General features: G+C 33.8%; 1 protein-coding gene across 1 annotated transcript in view; it reads right to left on the bottom strand.

Annotated features, from left to right (window-relative positions):
* Window positions 1-2,357: 2,357 nt before the first annotated feature.
* The window catches only part of LOC140060506 (uncharacterized), a 64,749-nt gene continuing 40,816 nt past the window's right edge, over window positions 2,358-26,290 (bottom strand). Inside the window, exons 9-27 of the mRNA XM_072106755.1 lie at window positions 22,645-22,756; window positions 22,283-22,363; window positions 21,408-21,476; window positions 16,633-16,856; window positions 16,341-16,413; window positions 15,439-15,705; window positions 13,065-13,245; window positions 11,472-11,845; window positions 11,004-11,108; window positions 10,695-10,751; window positions 8,247-8,434; window positions 7,749-7,867; window positions 7,339-7,532; window positions 6,671-6,854; window positions 5,287-5,545; window positions 4,741-4,961; window positions 4,516-4,589; window positions 3,466-4,051; window positions 2,358-3,130 (exon numbers count right to left, since the gene is read on the bottom strand). Coding sequence (XP_071962856.1) covers window positions 2,757-3,130; window positions 3,466-4,051; window positions 4,516-4,589; window positions 4,741-4,961; window positions 5,287-5,545; window positions 6,671-6,854; window positions 7,339-7,532; window positions 7,749-7,867; window positions 8,247-8,434; window positions 10,695-10,751; window positions 11,004-11,108; window positions 11,472-11,845; window positions 13,065-13,245; window positions 15,439-15,705; window positions 16,341-16,413; window positions 16,633-16,856; window positions 21,408-21,476; window positions 22,283-22,363; window positions 22,645-22,756 — 3,742 coding nt within the window. The 3' untranslated portion in view covers window positions 2,358-2,756. The remainder of the gene's footprint in view (window positions 3,131-3,465; window positions 4,052-4,515; window positions 4,590-4,740; window positions 4,962-5,286; window positions 5,546-6,670; window positions 6,855-7,338; window positions 7,533-7,748; window positions 7,868-8,246; window positions 8,435-10,694; window positions 10,752-11,003; window positions 11,109-11,471; window positions 11,846-13,064; window positions 13,246-15,438; window positions 15,706-16,340; window positions 16,414-16,632; window positions 16,857-21,407; window positions 21,477-22,282; window positions 22,364-22,644; window positions 22,757-26,290) is intronic.

Raw genomic sequence — 26,290 nt, 5'->3', positions numbered from 1 at the left:
GCTAGTGATGTAGGCTTCGTGCAGCCACTGCGTGGTGCTTGTTAGGTTGATTGAATTTAACATGAAAACGGGGATTTGTTTTCGAAAAATACCCAAATTTCGACCTTTTATTTTTTGATATAACTGGTTACTATGTGTCTCTAAGATGTTGATAACGCAATATATGTGCATATATGCCAATATTATTGCATAATAATTGAATTTTAAAAAGTCGATATTCTTGCCATTTAAAAAAAATCCCTGACCTTTTTATTTTTTCGATAAAACTGGTTACTATAGCACAATAACATGCGCAGAACCCATTAGTCGACTCTGCGCATGTTTATTATGCTATAGTAACCATTTATGTCCAAAAATAAAAGGGTCGAAAATCGGCCATTTTTCGAAAATTTCCCTGTACTATAGTACAGGGATTTTTTCAAAAAATTGCCAATTTTCTACCTTTTTATTTTTCGATAAAACTGGTTAATATTGCACAATTAACATGCGCATAACCCATTATTTGCCTCTGCGCATGTTTATTATGCAATAGTAACCACTTATGTCAAAAAATAAAAGGGTCGAAAATCGGCCATTTTTCAAAAAAATGGCAAATTTTCGACCTTTTTATTTTCGATAAAACTGGTTACTATAGCACAATTTACATGCGCAGAACCTATTAGTCGACTCTGCGCATGTTTGTTATGCAATAGTAACCATTTATGTAAAAAAAAAAAGGGTCGGAAATCGGCCATTTTTCGAAAATTTCCCTGTACTATAGTTCTATAAAACTAGTTACTATAGCACAATTAACATGCGCAGAACCCATTAGTCGTCTCTGCGTATGTTTATTATGCAATAGTAACCATTTATGTCAAAAAATAAAAGGGGCGAAAATCGGTCATTTTTCGAAAATTTCCCTGTACTATAGTACAGGGATTTTTTTTTTAAAATGGCCAATTTTCGACCTTTTTATTTTTCAATAAAACTGGTTACTATAGCACAATTAACATGCGCAGAACCCATTAGTCGTCTCTGCGTATGTTTATTATGCAATAGTAACCATTTATGTCAAAAAATAAAAGGGTCGAAAATCGGTCATTTTTCGAAAATTTCCCTGTACTATAGTACAGGGATTTTAAAAAAAAAGGGCCAATTTTCGACCTTTTTATTTTTCAATAAAACTGGTTACTATAGCACATTTGACATGCGCAGAACCCATTAGTCGACTCTGCGCATGTTTACTATGCTATAGTAACCATTTATGTCAAAACTGGTTACTATAGACCAACTGACATGCGCAGAACCCATTATTTGTCTCTGCGCATGTTTATTATGCAATAGTAACCATTTATGTCAAAAAATAAAAGGGTTGAAAATCGGCCATTTTTCGACCTTTTTATTTTTCGATAAAACTGCTTACTATAGCACATTTGACATGCGCAGAACCCATTAGTCGACTCTGCGCATGTTTACTATGCTATAGTAACCATTTATGTCAAAACTGGTTACTATAGCACAACTGACATGCGCAGAACCCATTATTTGTCTCTGTGCATGTTAATTGTGCTATAGTAACCAGTTTTATCGAAAAATAAAAAGGTCGAAAATTGGCCATTTTTTTGAAAAAATCCCTGTACTATAGTACAGGGAAATTTTCGAAAAATTGCCGACATTAGTCGACTCTGCGCATGTTTATTATGCTATAGTAACCATTTATGTCAAAACTGGTTACTATAGCACAACTGACATGCGCATAACCCATTATTTGTCTCTGCGCATGTTATTATGCAATAGTAACCATTTATGTCAACAAATAAAAGGGTCGAAAATCGGCAATTTTTCGAAAATTTCCCTTTACTATAGTACAGGGATTTTTTCAAAAAAATGGCCAATTTTCGACCTTTTTATTTTTCGATAAAACTGGTTACTATAGCACAATTAACATGCACAGAACCCATTAGTCGACTCTGCGCATGTTTATTATGCTATAGTAACCATTTATGTCAAAACTGGTTACTATAGCACGATTGACATGCGCATAACCCATTATTCGCCTCTGCGCATGTTTATTATGCAATAGTAACCACTTATGACAAAAAATAAAAGGGTCGAAAATCGGCCATTTTTCGAAAATTTCCCTGTACTATAGTACAGGGATTTTTTCAAAAAATACCTAAATTTCGACCTTTTTATTTTTTTATATAACTGGTTACTATGTGTCTCTAAGATGTTGATAACGCAATATATGTGTATATATGCCAATGTATAATAATTGAATTTTAAAAAGTCAATATTTTGGCCATTTTTGAAAAGGGATTTTTTATATAAGCTTAGTCGTGCAAAAGCGTGTTACATAATGTGTGAAATACATATCCTACATTTTTCCTGCATTTATTATTATAAGAAAATAAAATACAGTACTTCATACCAATAATGCCATAGCTTCTCAAAAAAGAAAATGTCTTTTAAGATTGGTTACTACAGTACTAGGACGTAACGCAAGAACAACAAAAGTACAAAACACAAGTGATCAATCAATTCAAACCATCAGATTGTCTGTGTTAAATTCGCTTACAATGTGCTTATGTTGTTGCTTTGCATCCTAGTGAAAATCAAGCTTTAGTAGGCCCAGTTATGCATAGATATTACAGTATAAGGTTAAACAATTTTTCCAAAAACTTTTGCTTGTAAATGAAGTTGTTGCAAAGAACTGTAGGAAAATTGTAACTTTCCAGTTTTGTCTTTTGAGCTGAAGAGCAAAGTTGTATCACCTTTCAAAAAATCTCAGAAACATCACTAATTTCATCCCCATCGTCTTTGTAAACCTCTACATCACTTTGCGACATGCTCGCTTCCAGCTCATGCGCAGTTGGAAGCGTTACCATAAACTTCCTCGTCCCTTTCTCCATCGTTTGTGATCTATCCCGGGACATTTCCAATGAATCAATAGACATGTTTAATGTTCCATTATTCAAAGTATTCTGACCAATCAAATTACCTGTTTGTTCAAAGTCAGTTGTGGCTGCTTCTGATTGGCTGAAAGTTTGTGATAAGTATCCTGATTGAAGATATGCATCCATATTTAGAGCATCTGGAGTCAAAGTTCTTGTACCAAAATCGCTTAAAGTTTGCGTTCCACCAAAGTTTGCTGAAAAGAAAGATCATTTCAATCTGTAACGTTTGAGAATTTTATTTTATTGTGAATTTATGATCATATGACATTTGTTACTATTCTCATCAATCAGTATTAATAGTACAGCAATAGTGACACTATACTAATTTTCAGTAAATTTAATATAATATTCTTTGTTAAATGTGTGGGAATAACCTGGTCTTGCAGATTAATTGGGTTAAATTGCATGTGTGGACGACATATGCAACCATTTTCAGTCCATGCAACAAAACGGCACGTATTTATCTGCCACAAAGACAGGGGCTGAGATTACAGCAGAGTCCGATTGTCTAAGTACTTTAGTTACTTACCCACTTGCTGTGGTGGTTCCTTCTCAAAAATTTCTTCAACATTGGAAGACTTTTTTCTCTGATCTTTTGTCATCGGAGGTTCTGGTGACTTAGCTTTGCTGGTTACTTGGATCACTCTGGGTCTGGCTACTGGAATCTTACTAGGCTTCTCTTTAGAAAAAGACGACACATCAGACTCTTGATCAAGTGGTTGTTCATCTTCTGGCTGTGTTATCTTAGTTGATGGCAGCACCTTAGATTTAGAAGGCTTTAAATCAGACATTCTCATTGTAAAATCATCTATTTCTAGCGGTCTTCTGGTTGGGATGACCTCACCAGGAGAAGAGCCATCATTCATCCTCTTCCTCACTTCTCCAGCTTCAGTCTCTGAGTCAGACTGCTGTCTTGCCGTTGGTAACCTACCAGTTACAGATGATGGAAGATTTCTCTTTCGAAAAGCAACCTCACCAATACTGAGTTCACTATCCATTGTAGACTGGTGAGCTTCTGATGTTGGTTGATTTATTTTTGCCAGAAGTGCAAGAACAGGATCTTGTTGGAAATGCACTTTTTTCAACAACACCTCTCCTTCACTGGGTGGTTCATCCTAAGTTTAACAACAAAATAATATAATGATGACTAAATAAATGAGAATATTTCATGAGTTTTCCGTACAAAAAAGCTGAACATGCATTAGAACCATTAATTAATTATCACTATTAGATATAAGTTTTCCATTTTGTAGACCTAACACTGAACAGCACGTTATGCGTAATTAACCAATCAAATGACACTTACAGGTGTGTTATAATACACACATATGTAGATTATATATTTGTCAAAAAAAAAAAAAAAAATAATAATAAAAGTTTCAAAGACAAAAAAGGAACAATCATGAAGCTAAAATGGCTTGTTACAAGATGTAGGGCTGGGGAAAATACTTAATCATATAAAAATCAAATATACACACAAAACAACGGTAGTAATAATCAGTACTTGATAATAATACACAATCCCTTTCAATCAATCAGCTAGTAAAGAGAAAAAACAAAGACAAAATAATCCACCAACCATAGTAAGATCCTCCATCTCCTCAGTCTGCAATATTGTGTCTTCAGATGAGCTTGTGTATGGTAGATCTTTACCTGCAAAAGACAAAGAAATTTAGATATATAGTTGATTCAAAATCAACTTAATTCAAACATAGGTCAGGCTAATTTGATTTATTTTGCCAGAAATTTCTTTACACAATATCAACAAAAACTGAATTAAAATGCAAGGAATGAATCAACATACGTGGAATCACTTCTCCTTGGCTGCGACCAGTAAGCCATTCTCCTTCTGAGATGGGTCTGTCAGTTGTCTCTGTGCTGGTATGTTCTTGAGTAGACTCGCTACTTTCTGACATATCTGGTGACTGATAGACCGGTGGAGTGTCTGGAAGTTCTTTTAGTGGAGTTGCTGGTACCGGTGTTAAGGGGACTAAGATGTCTTGACTAATTTCAAATTCTTGAGCACTGTAAGCACAAAATACAATTGAAATATAATTTCAAGTATTTTAGATTGAACATGTATTTTGGTTGTCCGAAGAAACACCTTAAAATTGAGGGCATGGATTAAACACTTCAAGACGCCTGTGATATGGTAAATGGCGTTATACCTTTTTTTTTGGTTTTACATTGGTTCGTCCCACTTTTATTACATATACAGTACATTTCTTAACATATTTTTTTAATACTTTTCTTACATATTTTAACTTTTTCTGTGCGTTTTTAAATAAGTGTTTATTTTGTACTTCTCTTACATATTTTAACATTTCTATGTGTTTTTCAATGTGTATACCTTTTATCAGGATTTATTCCTCCTATTTGTTCCAGCATTTTCTCTTCTGCTAATGGAGGGTCATCCGTCCAAGGTTCTGGGCTTGCTGCTTCTTTGAGAGACATTGGAATGGTAGACTTTAATGGTGATTCTGCCTCTGGAGACTCAAGAGGTTGTAAGGATACTTCTGGTGTTGCTGGAAACGCTGGTGGTGATGGCGGCGGTGTTTGTACTGGTGTTGTCACTGGGCTTAAAGGACCAGCAATAGTTACTTCTAAATCTACGATAAAAAATAGATAATAAATCAATAATTTAACAGAAATTCTAAATTTCCAAGCAAAAATAATGAAATAATAAATTGTAATAAATAATAATAAAGATGAATAATTCTGTAAGAGTGAAATCAAATACTTGCGTATAATTATACAATTATCAGATGTCCTACCATTTACTCATGGCTCTTTGCATATATACAATTATCAGATGTCCTACCATTTACTCATGGCTCTTTGCGTATATACAATTATCAGATGTCCTACCATTTACTCATGGCTCTTTGCGTATATACAATTATCAGATGTCCTACCATTTACTCATGGCTCTTTGCGTATATACAATTATCAGATGTCCTACCATTTACTCATGGCTCTTTGCGTATATACAATTATCAGATGTCCTACCATTTACTCATGGCTCTTTGCGTATATACAATTATCAGATGTCCTACCATTTACTCATGGCTCTTTGCGTATATACAATTATCAGATGTCCTACCATTTACTCATGGCTCTTTGCGTATATACAATTATCAGATGTCCTACCATTTACTCATGGCTCTTTGCGTATATACAATTATCAGATGTCCTACCATTTACTCATGGCTCTTTGCGTATATACAATTATCAGATGTCCTACCATTTACTCATGGCTCTTTCCAGTCTTGAATGCAAAGAAAATGTGTTCACCCTCAAAACAGCAAATAGCATGTTTGCAGGAGAGATTCAATTAATACTGCCCTCAATGTATGAGTATGAATGCATAAAGATCAAAGAGTTAAAGGACAAATTGAATGAGAACCAAATTTTGAAAACGTATTAGAGATGTAAAAAATATAAATGTTGAATTTTGTTATTGTTTCTTTTGCCTATCTGGATATTCAAAATAAGAGACTAAACATTTTGGCAAATTTAAGCCTAATGCAGGTAAAATTAGCAATTGAAATGACAGGTACAGTGAAAAATTAAGAGGTAGATTTTGCTAAGCACACTCGATGTCATAGCAAATTACGGTGACAGCAGTACGGCGAGCGTAAATCTCGCAATTGTTCTAAACTTATATGTACATCCCCAATGCATTGTAAAAATATGGTTCTCGGTAAAGTTTTCCTTTAAGACTGTCAACCTACCATCTTCTAAAGGTGTCATTTGCCTTGGCAAGGATTTTATCAGCTCTTCTTGCATACTCTCATTTTCTGAAGGAGTTGGTGTTGCTATTGGGGTGGATGGCAACGATCTCTTTACTGGTGGTGATGCTATTGGAGTGTGCACTGGTGTTATTTCAGGAGTTGCAATTGGTGCTGCTACAGGTTCCTTGAAAGAGGAAACATATTTTTGTATTACCGGTATATCACAGAAATCATATTTAATCCCAGACAAAGAAAATTATATATTTTAAAAAATGTTTACGTTGAATAATTGATGGGAGTAGGTTTAAGTGGCTCTATTTTACTACATGTTTAGTCTGTTTTTATTATACTGCAATATACAAATAATAAATATGCATAAAATAGTTTGTACTATTGCACGCCATGTGACCACAATCGTCCAATCAAATAACAGGAATTTATTTAGGTGTTATATAACATATGTGTATACAGAAGTAGGAATAGTAAATGAAGATGGTTAAAATCACAAAATCTGTCAGTGAATTCAAAGATATCAAAATTAAGTTTGAAAAATATATTCCATATAATGCAGGTTTAGACTATAACATTCCAAGATTTGCATGGGCAAAAATACAATGGTTATCAAAAAAGTAAATAGCTAGAAAATAACTCTGGAGATTAATGGATACCTGTTCTATGTCACTTTCTTCATCAACTTGAATAACTTCTTTCACAGAAGACCTCTCCACTTCTTGCTGACTAAGAGTGGCAGCTATTCTTTCGGCAATGGCCTCTTTGATGAGGTTCAACACTAGCTCTTGATTCACTGGTTGTCTAGCATCCACAAAAAGCTGGAGTCCTGCTGCCCCACTTATTGCATCCACTAAAAGAGATATGCCAGAACAGATTTAGGTGTCTCTTTCTCTGTTTTAAACCATCTAATTGGCAAATACAGAAAATCATATCAAGGGAGATTTTTTGTCTATTTAATATACCTTATGTAATCCATTATCAAATTACCCACTATAATTGACCAATTAGAAGATGGAAAATAAACCTTTCTTTACATAGCAGTACACCATAAAGAAGACGGACTCACCAATTGCATCCTGGGAAGAAATGTCAGATGCAGTGTCTTCTTCCTCTTGCGATTGTTCATTGTCTTCTTGCCTATGGTACATGTCACTCACCATTCGTGCCATAAGTTCTTGTTCGATCCTATAAAAAGTACAACAGATGTTTATTAAATTGCTTACGTCTGGCTCCAGTTCTGATTTTTTTCTCTTCACATGCATAGCCGCATGGAATGTCGTGAAAATGAAACATTTAGGTGCGATTTTATTTGCCAGAGCCAGAGCATAGCAGATGTGAAAGACATTTATTTATATATTTGTACCTGTATGTTTTTTCAAGATCCTTTACTGGAACTGGACAGGCCACCCTCATTAAAGATGGTAATAAATAAATAACGCTTAAATGAAGATAATATCTCATTAATTGAAAGTTTGACTGTTCTCAGTTCTGCCTCATTATATAGACCCGTCAATCTTTATGAAATAGTTTCCCCATTCAACTCATAAGATTCATTATTTCGTACCATTGCACAGCTTGGTTATGAAGAAGCTCTCTTCTCTTGATATCAGATGCTATAGTACTGGATGGTAGATCTTCTGTCAACTGAGGTGGAGGTTCTGGTGGGAATGGTGGTCCAGTGTAATGTGTTTCAGGGTGCGGTTGACCAGCAAATGCTATTTGGGGAATTGGTAATTCATCAATTGAATCATCCTGTAGGAATAGAAATATCAATTTAAACGATGATTTCTAATAATGAATTGGTTGTAAAGTTTTTACTGAATAAAGTAAATAATATAGAAGTGGTGTAAGAAGATAAATGGGGAAAAACGATATTTATCAAATAAATCAATTAGCATAGAATGCAAACCTCTCTGATACTATATTTCCATGGTTAGTCTAGGACAGAGATTTGGCTTAATATTTATAAAAAAAAAACATTTTGGCACAAGTGGCATGTCATATTAGTTTATAAGTTTTCTTGTAAATAGGCCTTTCTTTTACTTTTATTTTACTTACTCTGGACACACTTTCATTCAAGAATTGTGCCACTGTTTGAAAAATGTAGCTTCCAAATAAATAATAATAATTATTTTTTATTCAGTTTCGAAAATCTATAGTAGGTTCACATTCTAGTTTCGAAAATCAAAATGGCGGCTTTTACGTAAAACGAAATAACTAAAAACTTTTGTCATATGTAACACAAGGCACGTTGCAATCTGGGTTATCTTCAATCAAACTTTAATCTATCGTAGTTAATAACCAGTAATGGCTGTATAGTTTGGGTTTAAAAAAATCCTCATTTTTACAGCTCTTGAAATAGATTAATCGTCAGAACGTTATAAAACAGACTCGCTGACTGAAGGAGTGACATATCCATCCTCAGTGTGCATCAGACAAACTGTCAATCAAACACAAAGATAACCTAGATATATACACAGGTTCAATGACTGAAGTATTGTGATCAACAGAGGACCGACAGAAGTTGAAACAGCAATTTTTTAATGGAATCGACCAATGGGATTGCTTGTTAGAAATGGAGATTGTTCATTATATTGGTTTGAATATTTTACACCAACTTTACTAAAAAATTTGGAAATGTTTAAATATGCAAGAAGATATTCTTTCTTTCAAACCGTCCAATAACTGGACATAATGCTGTACCATATTATTTGTATTGTATTTGTGTATGTTTTTATATTGATTTTAGAATAAAAATGATTGATTTATTCTCACTTGTATATACACAGTGCATATCAAATAGAACAGTATTTGGCCCATTGTTTAGCGCTAATTGAGGGGGTTATTTTTAGGAATCTGATTTGGAGGTAGTAGTATTAAATAAAAGAAAACATACAGCAAGTTGCTTAAACCATTCATTTCTACAAAAATCAATGAAATGAATTTATGAATTAAATCTAAAGTAATGCCGCAGGGAAAAATAAAACAATTCATTTACAGTACTGTGGATATTTGTTGTTGAGGCTATATTAAAAAAAGCGATAGGTTAAATAATTAATTGTTTATGCAGAGTGAGCTATTTATATCCAATATAGTTTCTAGTATCCCGAAGCTGTTAGTGGATTTAATCTAAGGTGATTGACAGGGCGTGTCATACGTTTGGAGGCGGTATTGATGGAAGCATCCTGCTTGCCACGCGTACACAGCACTACTAAACATCATGTTTGGACTGCAAAGTGTGTCTTGAATAATGAATATAGGTGAAATCAAACTTAGCAGACTACATAATGAGTTGTGTGGGTGTGGATATACAAGCTAATGGGGACAAACCGGAGATTTCATTAACGGCAGGATTGCTTTGCGACCTGCTCGCTCATGTGGAACTTAGCAATTCCAGCTTTTGAATCAATCTGCAAGATGTTGTATTCCCCCGTGCACGTAAATAGCGCTGAATGTAACGATATTTCCGATTAACTAATGGTTTATTAAAAATCATGCGTGATTGATGAAATATGTTATTATAGGCCTAGCTTGTCTTCCTGTGTGTAAGTTGTTTGAGCACTCTGGTTTACAGCCTAGCCTGTTTTTTTTAGGGCTAATTCATATAGTATTCGTAACTGGGCTTCCTGAGCATGTGTTTTTCTAGGCATGTAGTTTACTTAAATGCGATATGTTACTCATAGCATAGCCTAGCTTCTACGTAAGTGCAGAACACTATACTATATGCCTCGTGGCTAGGCTTCCTGTGTTCTGTCCAACATGTGATTGTAAGGCTAGTGTGACTTCCTCGCTGTGGCTACTGTCTTGAAGTTCCAACAAGTCAGGATATTATCAATTAGTTAACTAACTAGCCTGATATATTAAAAACATTTTGATCTCTAAAAGAACGCACAGATGCAGTTAATGTTGATGTATTAGATTTAATTACATTACAATTTATCCTAGAATACAATGACAATTTAATTTTATAATAAACTAAATGACAATGTCAAATTTGTTATTATAAACATACTTCTCTTATCTCCTCAACTGCAATGTAATTTTGAAACTGTTCTGAATGGCCTTCATTCTACAGTGAAATAAACCAATGAAAATATTAAAATAGCAAAGATGGGTGTAACGGAACACATATATTTTTTTCTCCTTCATGAAACAGTCTGTAGTGTGAAATAAAATGTTGACATTTTAACTTGAATCTTTCATTTATTTATCAATATTCTAGAGCTAAATTATTAGATTATAATTTACATTCAAAATAAAGACACAATGGACAAATTAATTATTTAAAAGTAATTTATAAAAAAAGACTTATTTATAGTACCTCAAAGCTGTGTTCTTCCTCCTTTCCGTCCTCATGTTGTTCAGTTATTTGGATTTCTTCTCTTTGTGTTGTTCTTCCTGGTTGTATATCAATATGTGGCATTGTCTGTAAAATAAAGAATTCATAATTTTGTATTTATTCATTTTTAAATTTCATAACAATAACTTATCTTGCTTAAGGTCTCATTTGAAGCTTAGGGAGTGGGGTTGAAAGAGTCGCGAGTTACAACCATGGCACTAGGTCAGGATTGAACCCTAGACCATTTCATAACACTTTCCATCTTCATCTCTATCAAATAAAAGAAAAGACCTGCAACGTCCACAATATTTAGCACAAAAGATCACTAATTTTATGATTACACAAATAAAAAAAAAGTTTCATGTACTGTACATTTTAACAGTGTTGAAATATAAATATAAATATCAAATTTATTCTATATATAAAGAAAAAAAATTGAAGAAATCTTACCTGGATCTTTAGCTGTGGTTTTGTTTTTCTTTCTGACTCAAATTCACTATATAAAATATTAGGATTAGAATCATGAACACCTCCATCTAAATGTCCATTTTCATTATCGTCATCGTCTTCCTCCTCATCATCATCATCTCTTCGCCTATATATGGAAAGCGGTACGTCCGTACCACTGGTTCGGGGCTGCATTAAAGGTATCGCCATTGGGATTAGTTGCCCGTGGATGGGCGCGCCTAGGCCCTGATTGCTGGTACCGGGTTGGGGTAATGCGGTCTGAAAACTTGGGTCAAAGTAGAATTGATGATCAGGTGTTTTCTGGAACAGCGCCCTCTGTTGTTCTTGCTTAGTTTTTATACTTTTTGGTCTTGAACCTAAGAAGATAAAACAAAATTAAGGAAAATGTTAACAGGTTGAAACTAGACATTTCAATACTTTACATTGAAAAAAGGCCAGTGTGCTGGAGGGATGGGGTAGGTGTGTCATTATCAGTTTTGTCTTTGCTCAAGTCTGCAAGATTAAGATAGGAGCAAAAAGTTATAAAGCGATGATGAAATTGTCTCATATTAAATCTTTGGTTGTATTTGTTTTATCTCAATAAACAACTCCACAGTTTCCCATCATCAAACACCTACAGTAAACCAAACTTTCTCAATATCTCCTCCATGCACTAAAAATAAAAAAAAAAGGCACTACAAGGCTTGTACTAGGGACACATCCAGTAAACATACTTTCATTGTCCTTTTACAAAATAATGAATATGCATGTTTAATCTTTAGATTCATGAATAATTCATGAGGCAAATACAACCATACAGTAGATTATTCAACTCTACAAACAAATAGCCAATCAAAAAGATCAACCACAGACTTAATTACAATGTGTTCAATTCTGCAAAGCACTCCTTTTCATAAATGTATGTCAAACTTGCTACTATCTTATCTATCAGTGTAATAAATGATGACACTTCATTCAGTCAACAGAGTTTAATATTAAGCCCAAAAATAGGAAATAATCAGGACGGCAACTACATGTCATTCATCACTCAATCAGGATGCGGTATTATGACGATACAGGTATTAGGCTAGAAGCTTTCTGTACAGGATTTCAATGCATATTTAAGGAAACACTTCTGAATATTGGTGTACTAATTTTTATATGACAAATATGAAATTTAGGTTTTTAGATGAGGGAATTTGTGGGTAATATATCGATTATTTATTAGTTTCAACTTTATGATTATTATCAAATCTATATTACCAGTACAAAGTAAATATTTTGTTCAAACAATTGGAACATTTGCTTAAGTCATGATAGTTAGTGCTTAAGTGAAAAACTGAAGCTTTATTTGTTAAGATGACTATAGCGAGGCATTTAATAAGCTTTATTTATCGTAAGCAAAATTATTGACATAAAAAAAGTCTGTCATCAATATTTATTTTATTTATTTATATGGTATGTAAAAGTATCTGCTTATTAAATTTTGACTTTAGCTAAATCTGATGAGTGAAATTATCTAGTATTGTATTGTGAAATATGAGTGAATGCCACTGCCAGTTAAATAAAATTCAATCAATTATTATCTTAACTTACTAGGAATGTCTTGCACTGCTGATGGTCGCGTGACCTTTGGCCTCGGAGGCGATGACCTATAACGAAGATAAGGTCCTGACTTCAATGTCCTTCTCTTTGGTGAGTGTTGAGCTTTACCATAGACTCTTGTCAGATAATCTTCATCTTTGTAGAATGGAATTTGTGGAGGGGGAGACCTAGCCTGGAGATTTTAAATAAAGGTATATAAATAATGAATGTCAAAGGTTAAGCTTGGTCTCCCACTAGTGACACAACGCAGGGACGTAACACAACATAAGTGATTAGACCAATCACAAGCGATGGATTATTCGAACAGTGGCTTGTCATTGGTCAACTCAATTGTGTTGCGCGTACGTCCTTGTGTTGCGTCTCTAGTGGAAACCACATTTTAGACAGGAGGAAGGCCACACCACAGATTGGTTTTTTCGAATACACAACATTTTATTTATTTATTTATTTATTTATTAAGGTATAAAAACATCAAATTCCAACCAGCAGCAAGAGCTGAAAAGGTTGGATTACAATCAACTGAGAAATAAAATACATCAAAGAAGATCTAAACTAAACATTAAACTTAAAGGATTCGTGCTAAGTGTGGAATAGTAGACCGCCTATATCTTTCAGTGCGACATCTGCAAGAATCCAACTTTGAACTAGTATTGCTCCTTAACGATCTTGAATGCCTATCAGATTTATATGCTGGTAACATATTTCTAAATTTGGTAGATTCTAAAAGACTCTTGCCAAACTGTTCTCTACGGGACTTTAAAGAAGGCAAACCTACTTGCTCTAAGGCTAATTCATAGCTAACATAATGTGGGCTCAAAATTATGCGCAAAGCCCGTTTTTGAATTTTTTCTATTAAATTAGATTGCTGAACAGTTAATGATGAATGCCAAACCTGGCAGGCATATTCCAGCACAGGTCTGATATATGATGTAAATACTGTAACCAGGTCACTGACTGGTGCACTAGACCTTTTCAGGATACATAGTGAAAATAGTCTACGTGAGGCTCTTGATGTTATATCATTAACATTTGAACCCCATTTGAGGTCATTTTGGATTATTACACCAAGCAGTTTTAACTTACTAACTATTGGAAGATTAAAGTTATCAATAGTGTAAACTAAATTAAGCTGCCGTTGCTTTAAAAAGTTAAATTCAATTACTTGGCATTTAGCTGGTTTTGGTAGAACATCATTAGATGCACACCACTCACTGACACTATTAAGGACACTTTGTAAGTTAGAGGAAGCACCACATTTGGTTACTTCCCCTAGAGTCAGGTCATCCACAAATTTCCAACGTCTACAACTTTCAATGGCAGCATCATTTACTAGAACCAAAAAGAGTATAGGTCCCAGTTTGGTTCCCTGTGGTACTCCACAAGAGATTGATTTGGTGGAAGAAATGTGCGTGCCAAGTTTGGTAGTATGAGTTCTTTCACACAGAAAGCTGCAGACGATGGAAACAATGGATGACCTAACTCCAAGTTTAATTAATTTATCTATAATAATTGTATGATTGACTCTATCAAATGCCTTAGTAAAATCAATTGTACAGAGTTCAACTGATTGTTTGGGCTTGTCAAGACTTTGATAAACATAATTTAACATATCCACAAGATAATGTATAGTAGATGAACCTTTTGTATTACCATACTGCTTAGTGTCTAATTTATTGTCAATATCCTCAATAATCCATTTGGCAATAAATGCCTCAAAAATCTTAGCAAAGACCGGCGTCAATGATATTGGACGAAGATCATCAAAAGAGCGGATCTTGTTTTGTTTTGGAACTGGAACTATAGAAGCAGTTTTCCACTGACGTGGAAAGTGTCCCTCATTGAGACACGTATTAAATAATTTAGTTAGCGGGTTAGCAAGTTCAATAGCAAATTCCTTAATTATTTTAATTGGTAAGTCTGTTGGGTGGCTTGATTTATTACAGTTCACTTTAGTCAAAGCCTTACGAACTTCCCATTCATGTATAACTGGTGGTTCACTTGCTGGGAGGAAGGCTGGTAGCTTGTTGATATTCAAAGCCGGAAGCTGATTACATACAAGTGCAAAAAACATTCATTCTGATGCGACACAAAATTATAAAAAAATTTCTTTTTTTTAATGTATATAGAACCAATAAATAAAACTTTCACTGTGCAATAGAACTAATATTGAACGGAAAGTGATTCGAAATTAACCAACCAAATGGCAAGAAAATAATCAGCAATTAAGTTTGATTGGTGAATATGGCAAGAGGCTATCCCCACAACCAGAAGAATACAAATTTACACTACCTGTATTAATATTAACCAACCAATATCAACCAATCAATAGAAAAAGAACTACTTCATCGAAATGGGTAAAACCTACCTTCTTTTCGATTGGTCGATTTTCCTTCTCTTTCGCAGATGTTTTCTTTATTTGTTTTGTCTCCACCACATCCTTCTTGCTCGATTTTCTAAGACCCGAATCAATCTTTGAACGTGCTTTCTTTTTGTTCGGTCGTGCCGCACCGGTAGTACCCCGCTTCTCCAAAGGGGGCTTGTGCAGACTTTTTGGAGGCCGTTTGGACAGCGATGGATGCACGTCCTTCGTCACCAAATCACTGCCTTTCACCCTCTCTAGAGACAGCTCCCTCTGGAATGGTAAAGGAAGGGTTGAACGTAAATCATAATCATTTCTGCTACTCAGCAATCCTACCCGACAGGATATAGTAACTGGCAATATGTCACCGTGTCTAGGCACTGTGAGTTATGATTTGACTAATAATGTGTATTTCTCTGTGTCATTGAGATTACTTAGGGTTTTTGTAAGTTCAGTGCATACTATGACATGACTATATCAATTACATTTTTCATTGCAAGAGTACAGACTGTCATAACTAAAGGCTTTTAATTATCAACCATTTTTTAGGTCAGTAAACTATCAAACGAGTTTGACAAAAAAAAGTGTGATGTATCCAAATATTGTAGTGATATGCTAACGATGGTAGTGATATGACGTCATGTCCATATATGGGCACATCACATTTTTTTGTAACATACTTTGATAGTGTAGACAGAACTTAAGTATATCAAAATCACAGAGACTAATAACATCAAGGTACAGAGAAATTCATGATCATAGCAGACTAATAGCAATAGAACACCTTCTTTACACTATAACACTATAAGCCAAATCCTCTTCTGAATACACTTCTATTAAGGGGACACTTTGTTGGGTCCTGAAGGTGTCCCCTTAATAGAGGTTCTAATTTATTTCAAAATCCTCACTTGAATTTCTTTATTTAAGGCTTCTATTCGCTGATCTACAGCTCTCTTAATATGGGCTTGCTCCTTCATGGACCTAGCATAAAACATAAAAATAAACAAGACAAAATAAACATGGAGTAGTACAGATAGATGGCGGATATCAGGCGAGAAAACATGATTTTCTAAATGTAACATAAAAATAAAATACTCATAGTCTGTAAAAAATTGATATAACAAAAATAAGTACAGTATCAAGGTGCAATTGTACTTTTAAATATCACTTTTCCAAAATGCTAACATGAATATTCATTACCCATCTTTATAGAGGTTTTCTATGAATGTGTACGCTTCTTCCTCCTGTCTTCCTCTTAGCACCATCTGTAAATTTGCCTCCAGATTTGCCCTTTGACCTTGCACCATCTCCAGCAATGCCTGGGCTTGAGCACACGAAGGTGGTATAACATTATCATTATCATTGTACCGCACTGGACTTGGTGCAGATGGGCCATGTGTTTTCTTATGTTCATCTCTCTGTTTCTAAAACGATAAATGAATAATTAAATCTTTGTCTATATCAAATCAAACTTTATGCAACAAAATAATGTGATGTGCCCATATATGGACATGATGATGTCATATCATTACCATATTTGGGCACATCACACTTTTTTGTCAAACTAGTTTGATAATGTAGACAGAGCTTAGGAATTAAAGACTACAACATGGTATTCGAATAGATTTATTTGCATACAATTGCAGGTGGGTGACTGTGTATTGTCGTAGGTCATGATTTGAACCCATTTAAAAAAAATTAAATTCATCATTACAGACCTGCAAGCTGAATCATGATTCAATGACCCTATGACATCACCAAAACATTACATTACTAATAACATATGTTCTATTAATACAAATCACAACCATTGTGTTCTGTTGACTGCTATTTTTAGAGTTTAAAGCTCTAGAGAAATAAACTTTGTTTGTGTAAAATTGTATAATATGAATGAACCATGGCACATCTTAATATGATTATCGAGTTAACCTAAGCCTACATTATTGTTGTCTCAGTTTAATATTAAAAAAAAACTATTGTTGAACAAATTGGTGGAACAAATGTTGTTGAATGAAAAAGCCCAAAGCTGGGATTTTACAGGGTCCTGGGGTGGGATTTCCACTAAGGGAATGTTAGGATAGTTAAGCCTATTTACAATTACTTCAGCTGATAGGATGTCAACATTATCAGAATTGTACAACACAAATGTGGTGGTGGTGAGGAGAGTTTTGAGGCTCTTACAAACCCACATCAAATCAGATCCAGAGGGTAGCGCTAGAGGATCTAATAAAGTGTCTTTTTAATAGGGGTGTCCATTGAATAGAGGTTGGCTGTGAGGTATTAAAACATATTGTTCTTATCTATGTGACTGACTCAATACAAAAACATCTTAGGACTGTAGATTATTTCTCGATTCCCTTCAATCAAACACGCTTAACTAATACTGGCAGTTTTAGAACGTGAATCTCAACAGTATTTCAAACTGAAAGTAGAACGCCGGATTAAAGTTAATTTAAATGTTAAGATTATCTGAATGCATATTAAATGTACTGTATTTATACATTATTATACTCTCATAAACCAATAACTAGGTAGCAAAAACAATGCATAATTGAGTACGACAAATGCGAAAATAACTTGATTTATTAGGTCAAAGATTACTACGGATAAAAAATAAATATTTATGAATGTTAGTAACATAATTTAATGTTAAACTATATGTAGATCTGCCTGCTAAATCTAATGCAAGGAATTTAGAATATTTTGGAGGATTCAAAGGCCACCTAATTTCCGAACATTTAAATGTAAAAGATAAAACATTAGGTTATTACGTTTCAGCACTTTAGCAATTTTTATCCCTACACCCCATCTCCTATCTAAAAAGTCTGGACTAATAGTTTAAAGCTCTGTCTACATTATCAAACTTTATGTGACAAAAAAATGTTATGTGCCCATATATGGACACAATGATGTCATATCACTACCATATTTAAGCATATCACTATCATATTTGAGCACATCACGCTTGTTTTTGTCAAACTAGTTTGATAGTGTAAACAGGGCTTTAGTGTTTTTTTTCTCTCACATTTATGTAACCTCATACACTTAATACCCCACTACATGAGTTGTGTGTTTCATTGATTACTACAAAACCACAACTCAACCAACTTGTCATCTACCAATGATCCCGATCCTCTCATGGGACGATTTTCAGTTAGAGATAAGGAAACGGTAGCCCCCTTGACGCAAGGAATCAGTCATTCGGCCCGTTCAACCAATCTTAGTCACGGCTGAGTAACTAAGAAAAATGATTTAATTGGTTAGTTGCAGTTTGGCCTACGTGATGTATATTTTAAGATGGTTTAATACAAATATTTAAATTGATTTCTTATTTTTACTAGATGACCTCTTAAGTACAAGACTTCTTCAAGAGGACCATCATGATCCTCTACTCTTTTCAAATGCCAATTCTTTATTGTACAATGTACCAACAGCTTTATGTTCCTTCTGACGGACGAGACAATAAGAGTTTAAATATCTTGTTTAAATAAAAAAGTGATATGGTAAAGAGTTCTCAAACCCATACCGCTCAGAACCATGCTAGTCTGAAGGTTTGTCTACACTATCAAACTAGTTTGACAAAAAAAGTGTGATGTGCCGAAATATGGTAGTGATATACTCAAATATGGTAGTGATATGACATCATCATATCCATATATGGGCACATCACATTTTTTTGTCACATAAAGTTTGATAGTCTAGACAGAGCTTGATATCAAATACCATTCCTTACGCTATATCACTCTCTACTATAACTGTCATGTGACATTCCCAGGTCAGCCAACATACTATGTGAGCTAATTACCATATCCCCAGGGTAGCTAAATACTAGAAGCAATCCAGTGGTGGTAAAAAAGAACCTGTCATGTGACATTCCCAGGTCAGCCAACATACTATGTGAGCTGTGTATACTATGAAAGCTAATTACCATATCCCCAGGGTAGCTAACTACTAGAAGCAATCCAGTGGTGGTAAAAAAGAACCTGTCATGTGACATTCCCAGGTCAGCCAACATACTATGTTAGCTGTGTATACTATGCAAGCTAATTACCATATCCCCAGGGTAGCAAAATACTGGAAGCAATCCAGTAGTGGTATAAGAGAGAACTTTAACTGTCATGTGACATTCCCAGGGCAGCCAACATACTAATGTAAGGTGGGTATGTCATGCAATGTAATTTGCATATCCCCAGGGTATGTAAACTTGGCAGATGTTGAGTAAATCATTAGCATATCCCATGATAGTTAAATACAGAAATGCCACATCAAAGTAGCTAAATGTCACCAGACATTCCCAGGATATCAAAGTGACAATAAATTCTGAAAATAACCTAAACAGAATTAACCCATAGGTGATATGACATTAGGATGTACATGATTGCTCTGTTAAGGTGAATCCAAGGACAAATGTCACTAAGTCACCCTAGTCAAAGGTAGCTCAACTTGAGTGCCTGCCTGCCTCAGGTCTTTGGTTCAATCCTGGATTGGCTCCAAACATGGTTTGAATGAAATGAATAGGAAAACATTCACGAAGTCAAAATAACAGCATTGAATCTCATTGGAAAACATTCATGAAGTCAAAATAACAGCACTGTATCATATTGGAGAAAGTTCTTGGCCATGTTCCCTAACTTTAGTTAGTGGTTATAAACCTTTAGGTGTTTTGATTAAAATGAATATGAAAACATTCATTAATTCAAAATAATGGCACGGTAGCTAGGTGGTTACTTTGTACCAGTCTGGTTCAATCGTGACTTGGCTCCAAACTTGTAGGTGTAATAAAAAATGATAGAAAAAAACATGGTTTGAAATGAATTGGAAAACATAAAGTTAAAATAATGGCACAGTAGCCTGGTGGTTACTTGATTGCCTGCCTCACTCAGGGTTTTTGGTTCAATCCTGCTCTTGTTCAACATATCGACATGATAGGAAAAGCATGTTTACTATTCTGTGTCCAATTAATTTAATGAACATCATAGTGGTTATCACAATTACCTGCTTGTCTCAGGGTTGTGGGTTCAAGCAAAACAAAATTCAATCATGCATAACGTCAATAAAGATTGGAGACAGCATAAACGAATGCCTGCGCCCACCATGAGTCATTTCAATGATTTATGCATTTTTAATATCTTTTTGGCAAAAGCTAGTTGGCACTGTTAACCATAACAATTCCTAATAACAAGACCTACTACACACGAATAAACAAACAGGGGATTTATGTTATTGAAATACCACATTAGTATACTTGTTTAGTTGAGCCAAAATTCTCCTACACATGAGAAAACATTTACAAGGTACCGAACTTTAAGAAAGTAAAACATTTTTTATTGCTTCTTGCGTTTCATTTCCGTGTTTTAATAGGATCAGCATAAAGCAACGTTATTTACGACATCCTTCATTTTGGCTATTTATAGAGAATGTTGTATACAAAACATTAACCAGACAGGCCTACGTGATATCCAAGTGAATAAAACAATAAAATAGAAAGAGGAAATATTTTAAGTTATAAATCAGTCTTCATAACGAAGTAACAATCCAATCGACTCCTACGTAGATTAGGAGGTGAGATGAATGACAAAGGGTAAATGTGAGTCCAGCATTAACGTAGGGAAATGAGTGATTAGGAGCCCATTGTACTAAGCATCAGAAATTTGTGGTAGGGTGGCCAGTTCCTATTTACGCCGCCTTATCCTCCCTAGTATTTTTAAGCAGCTACTCATTTACAGATGGGTGGACGGGGAGTATTTATTTGGGAATTGAGTGAGGGTCTTTCTGTATCACAACTGTCTACCACTCAGCTAACACAACTCCTTCGAGTAGATGAATGATTTGAGACAAAAATATGTGCAGATGCTGTGTAAAGAAATACTGGTTTCAAAATATGAAATTCTTATCTATATCAATAGTAAGCGTTATTAGTTATATAAGAAAAAAAATATATGCACAAAAAAAACCTACAGTACTACAAAACCTACCAAGTATTTCTCCAACGGTGCTGGCCCATCTAGCGCCCTCTCCCATCTATCATACTGTCTACGAGCAGCCTGTAACACAATAATAGACATGTACTTTGATGGATGGGTCTGGTTGCGTTATACAGGAGTAACATTTGAAAAAAGAATTAAACTCTTCTGTACGCCTTATACAAGTGTCAAGAGCAACACAATGGATAAGCTGGTTGAGTGATGTGGTATACATTCTGTAAAGTTCAGATCATTGAATTCTGAGAAATTATTACCTACTGTATGACATTTTTTAATCAATCAGTAGTTCATAAATCTTATACCTTACTACAAATATAAGAATTAAAGTTTTAAACTGACAGAAAAACATTTGAAACTAAAGCTTGATTCCCACTTGAGTGCAAGCATGCCGTATTACGACACGTTGGATCACCAAAACTGTCGCTTGCAATTGGTCAACTATTCAGTAAAAGTATATGGCTTTAATATTTTGAAAGAACTATATTATTTTGCCAATAAATAAATAAAATTAAAAAAAATTTGATCTTGAATTTAGTTTAAAAAAACGCTATTGATTCTAGTCTTTAAAAATCAGTTTTGTTTTAATCAAGATATTGAAATTAATTGAGAATTTAAGATGGGAATTTTTTAAATACTTTTGGGAGACCTAAAATTGTATGATATTACAAATGAAAGGAGTATCCAGAGACCACCCCTGTTAAATCTTGAATTCTTAATTCGAATAACTAGTGTTTATGTTTTCCAATCACAGCAATCATATGTAGATGTTTTATTGTTGTCAAAATCTAGGCCTACAACATAGTACATGTAAATTATGACGAAATATATAACAACATTGCTGGCCGCACAGTAGCCAGAACACGTACCTCTCGGAGTGATCCACCGGGGGATTTGCGCACACCGACATGTGATCTCTGCTGCCCAATCAACTCAATCTTCCTAGTATCCTGTGGAGTGGCAAACATATTGTTAATCTAGTAAGCTGTGCAACATATGATTGATTCATATAAAATATCCCCCACAAAGACATAACATTAACATAAGATTACTGTATGGTTTAATAACTTTAGCACGACTTGCAACGAAGCTTAGACATCAGAGTCGTTGACATTCACACTGTGATTATCCTTCATTTTTTACACATTCGATTAAATAAGTTACTGAAGTAAGAAATCCCTAGTATTAAGAGCTTTTCAGCTCAAAATCGTAACCTAGCAACGGATGCTACCTGTATCGCTGTTTGCATCTCAGTCTTCAGTTCGTGGAGTTCGTTAATCATGTCCCTGGCTTGCATGTCTGTTGTCACGTTTGGCTGAATTATTAATGGTACTTCTTGTGATCTGAAAAAACAAAAAGTCAACTCAACAATAACATTACATAATAGAATCGTAATTGTCATTTTGTGATTGAATTTTTTTTTTTTGTCACCCAACTGAAATGCAATTGATATGATAATAATAATAATATCCTGGATTTATAAAGCGTCTAATATTGTGAAACCTCTAAGCGTTGTACATATTATTACCCCAGTATTATTTTTATCAAACATATATAGAAGAACATATATAGAAGAAATATACAAGATGAACAGGAAAAGAATTCTAATTTGGATTCAGATTTTGAGAAAATGCATGAAACTGTCAAATTTACAATTCACCAATTTACTATACTACATCAACATTTTTAACCACAATGTATTATCCTGTACTTGTTTAAATATTAAATGAACACATTTCATAATTGTTTGAATATATATATACTGTACTAGTACATGTACAGTATATTCTACAAACCAATGCTTAGTAAACCAATGTTTAGTTTACTGTATATATATCTCAATATCTCATATATATATAAATTATTAATTTGTCAAGGCAATCCTGCCACAAGATTTTCATCTTTTGGGATCTTGTCTTCGTCCGTTTTTTCAATACAATCTTTCATTATTGTTTTTTTTTGTATTTTTTCTTTGTACGTAAAGTACCCATGTCTTTAAATTGACTTAAAGCTACTGTATGTTAAAAAGTCATTGGTTCCTAGTTTTTAAGGACTGGTTCTTAGTTTAGGGACCACAGCCTGTATTGGTGAACCAAACATTGTTCGATCGATGACGGTAGTGAAATAGTGAAAGGGCAACTGCTTGTAGAGTTTACATTAACTGTTTCTAATAGGTTAATTTGTTTCATACAGTTTACCATATCCTAAAATAGGTAGGAAATTAAAAGTGAAAGATTGGGAAGAATTCATTAGTCATAAAAAAACAAAGTTAAGTGTGTGTACATCACCATTTGCACCCAATGCCCGTGGATTGTATGTTTCCTTCCGGTTCCAAAATCATAAGGGAGGAGGTTAGGTGCTTGCTTGTTTTTAACTGAAACTGTTCAATAATAGAGTTCCCTGGTGAATGGTTGTTTTTAATTAAACTGTTTACCAATAGCCGCCATTTTTAAAATCCAAAATGGCAGCTTTCCCCATGCCAGATGAGCTGGAACTTTTATTTGGTGGATATATAGACCTCATATGAAACAAATCGGTTGAGAAACACTTTGTTTCTAATTTTTTCCCAGAGAAAGTGGAAAATGGGGATACTACTGTAATAGGGTTTCAAAATAAAACTGTAAATCACGATTTTCTCTATTCGGTTTTTACTCTTTTAATGAAATTTATAAATCAATTTAATTTATACAAAAAAAAAAATTACCATTCTTGTTTGTCATATTTCTGATTTTATCGTCTTAAATTTCAACAACAAGACATTATGTTTGTTTGTTTCGACGGAAGTATAAAAATAAATTAAAGAAATAAATTGTAAAGAAACAAACAATATATCTGGCATACTACCAAACAATCATTTCTTGAAAACGACTTAATTATGGCTGTTTCCGACATTTTAAAAAGTTCAAGAACTGGCCATAAGTTATTTCAAACGTGTTGAGTAAAATTGGCAAGAACAAGATTGTTGAAACGTGAAATTACAAGATTTTAATTCGTGTAGATTAATCTAATTAATAAAAGAAGGGACATTTTTTTTTTTGCTTTAAAAGTGATAATAGCTTTCCTGATTATTGATTAAAAAATCTTATAAAAAAATTATTTGTTACTTGTATCAAGATTGAAAAATTTAAATTACAAGATTTTATTCATGTAGATTAATTTAATTAATAAAAGGGAACATTTTTTTTTTTGCTTTAAAAGTGATAATAGCCTTCGTGATTATTGATTAAAACATCTGATAACAAAATTACTTGTATCAAGATTGAAAAATTTAAATTACAAGATTTTATTCATGTAGATTAATTTAATTAATAAAAGGGATCATTTTTTTTTGCTTTAAAAGTGATAATAGCCTTCGTGATTATTGATTAAAACATCTGATAAAAAAATTATTTGTTACTTGTATCAAGATTGGAAAATTAAAATTACAAGATTTTATTTTTTTTTTGGCTTCAAAAGTGATAATAGCCTTGCTGATTATTGATTAAATATTATAAAAAAGTTATTTGTTACTTGTATCAAGTATGGACAATAAAAAAACATAATTCTTCCCTTCAAACTAACAAAACTAAACAAATAAACATTAAAGGGACATCTGCACGACCCACGTGACAAAAGTGTCCCCTTTAGGTTTGTCAACTGAATAGGGGTTGGCCATGATAGTGTTAAATCTATACAGTTGAACCCCCTACGCCCCTCCCCCCCCCCAATTAAAAGGAGTCTTTGCGACTCGAAAAAGAAAAAGTGTCCCCTTATTAGGGATGCCCCTGAATAGAGTTGGTCTAAATAGTGTTAAAGCATATACTGTATTTCCTTTCATTCTTTTCAGTGTCCCCTCAACAGAGATGTTTATTGAATAGGGGTTGCCCATAGTGTAAAAAACATATATTATTCTTTTCACAGTGTCCCCTTAATAGAGGTGTCCCTGAATAGGGGTGTCCCAACGGATGGATTCTACTATATTGTCCAATTATAAATTGGCAAGCGCTTCTAAAAGACTACACACATTGAAGGTTGTCACAAGTACGACAATGTGTGTAATACGTGCACGTCCTGTACGCTAAAATTTAATTTTCTGCCTATTTATTGATAACGAAACGTGAGCAATTCAAGTGATTTTAAATTGCTTCCGTTTTAGCAATCTTTTATCACATTTTCACACTTTGTCTGTCAGATAAAATATAATTCAGTTTGTTGATTTACAACTGTATGATTGTCATGAACATAAAGAATAGAAGCTCTCCTTTGGGACACCTCTATTTTGGGGACACTTTTCAATGAAGAAGAAATCCATGTTTTAACACCAGGGTCAACCACAACTCTATGAAGTTGACACTTGTTATGTCTCAAAGGTGTCCCCTCAATAGAGGTTCAACTGTATTCTACATCAAATTTGATGAAATTCTATGGAAAAAGATTTTTGTATGAAAATTCCATTTCTCAGAAATTTTAAAACTGATTAATATAAAGAATTTTGTGATTTTATTGAAATAAAAACAGAAATCTAATAACGTTGTGCAACTGAGAAGAATAATGTAAAAGGAAAAAAATAAAAAATAAGAAATTGATTAAATAAATTCTGTAATTTGTATTAATAGTGATAACGTTATAAACTCAGAAATAGAATATTACTAAATTCAGTTTTTCTAGAAATTAACCAATACATAAAAAGCAAAAATGTTTTATCTAAAAGATAATTTCAAATGATAAAAAGTAAAAGGGACAAACAGCAAATTTCAGACTAGGGTTATGATAAGAAAAATAGGATTTACGGTAATTCCCAGACAAGCTTTACATACATGCAGTGAAATCTGGAACTCTCATTTGAGTAGTAGTATTAAGATAATTATGATGGCTTTTTTCTTTAAAAAAAAAATCAA

Source organism: Antedon mediterranea, chromosome 10, assembly GCF_964355755.1.
Source record: "Antedon mediterranea chromosome 10, ecAntMedi1.1, whole genome shotgun sequence".
Classification (NCBI taxonomy): Eukaryota; Metazoa; Echinodermata; class Crinoidea; order Comatulida; family Antedonidae; genus Antedon; species Antedon mediterranea.
Note: the sequence above shows the minus strand (reverse complement) of the source record. Positions and strands in the feature narration are given on the sequence as shown.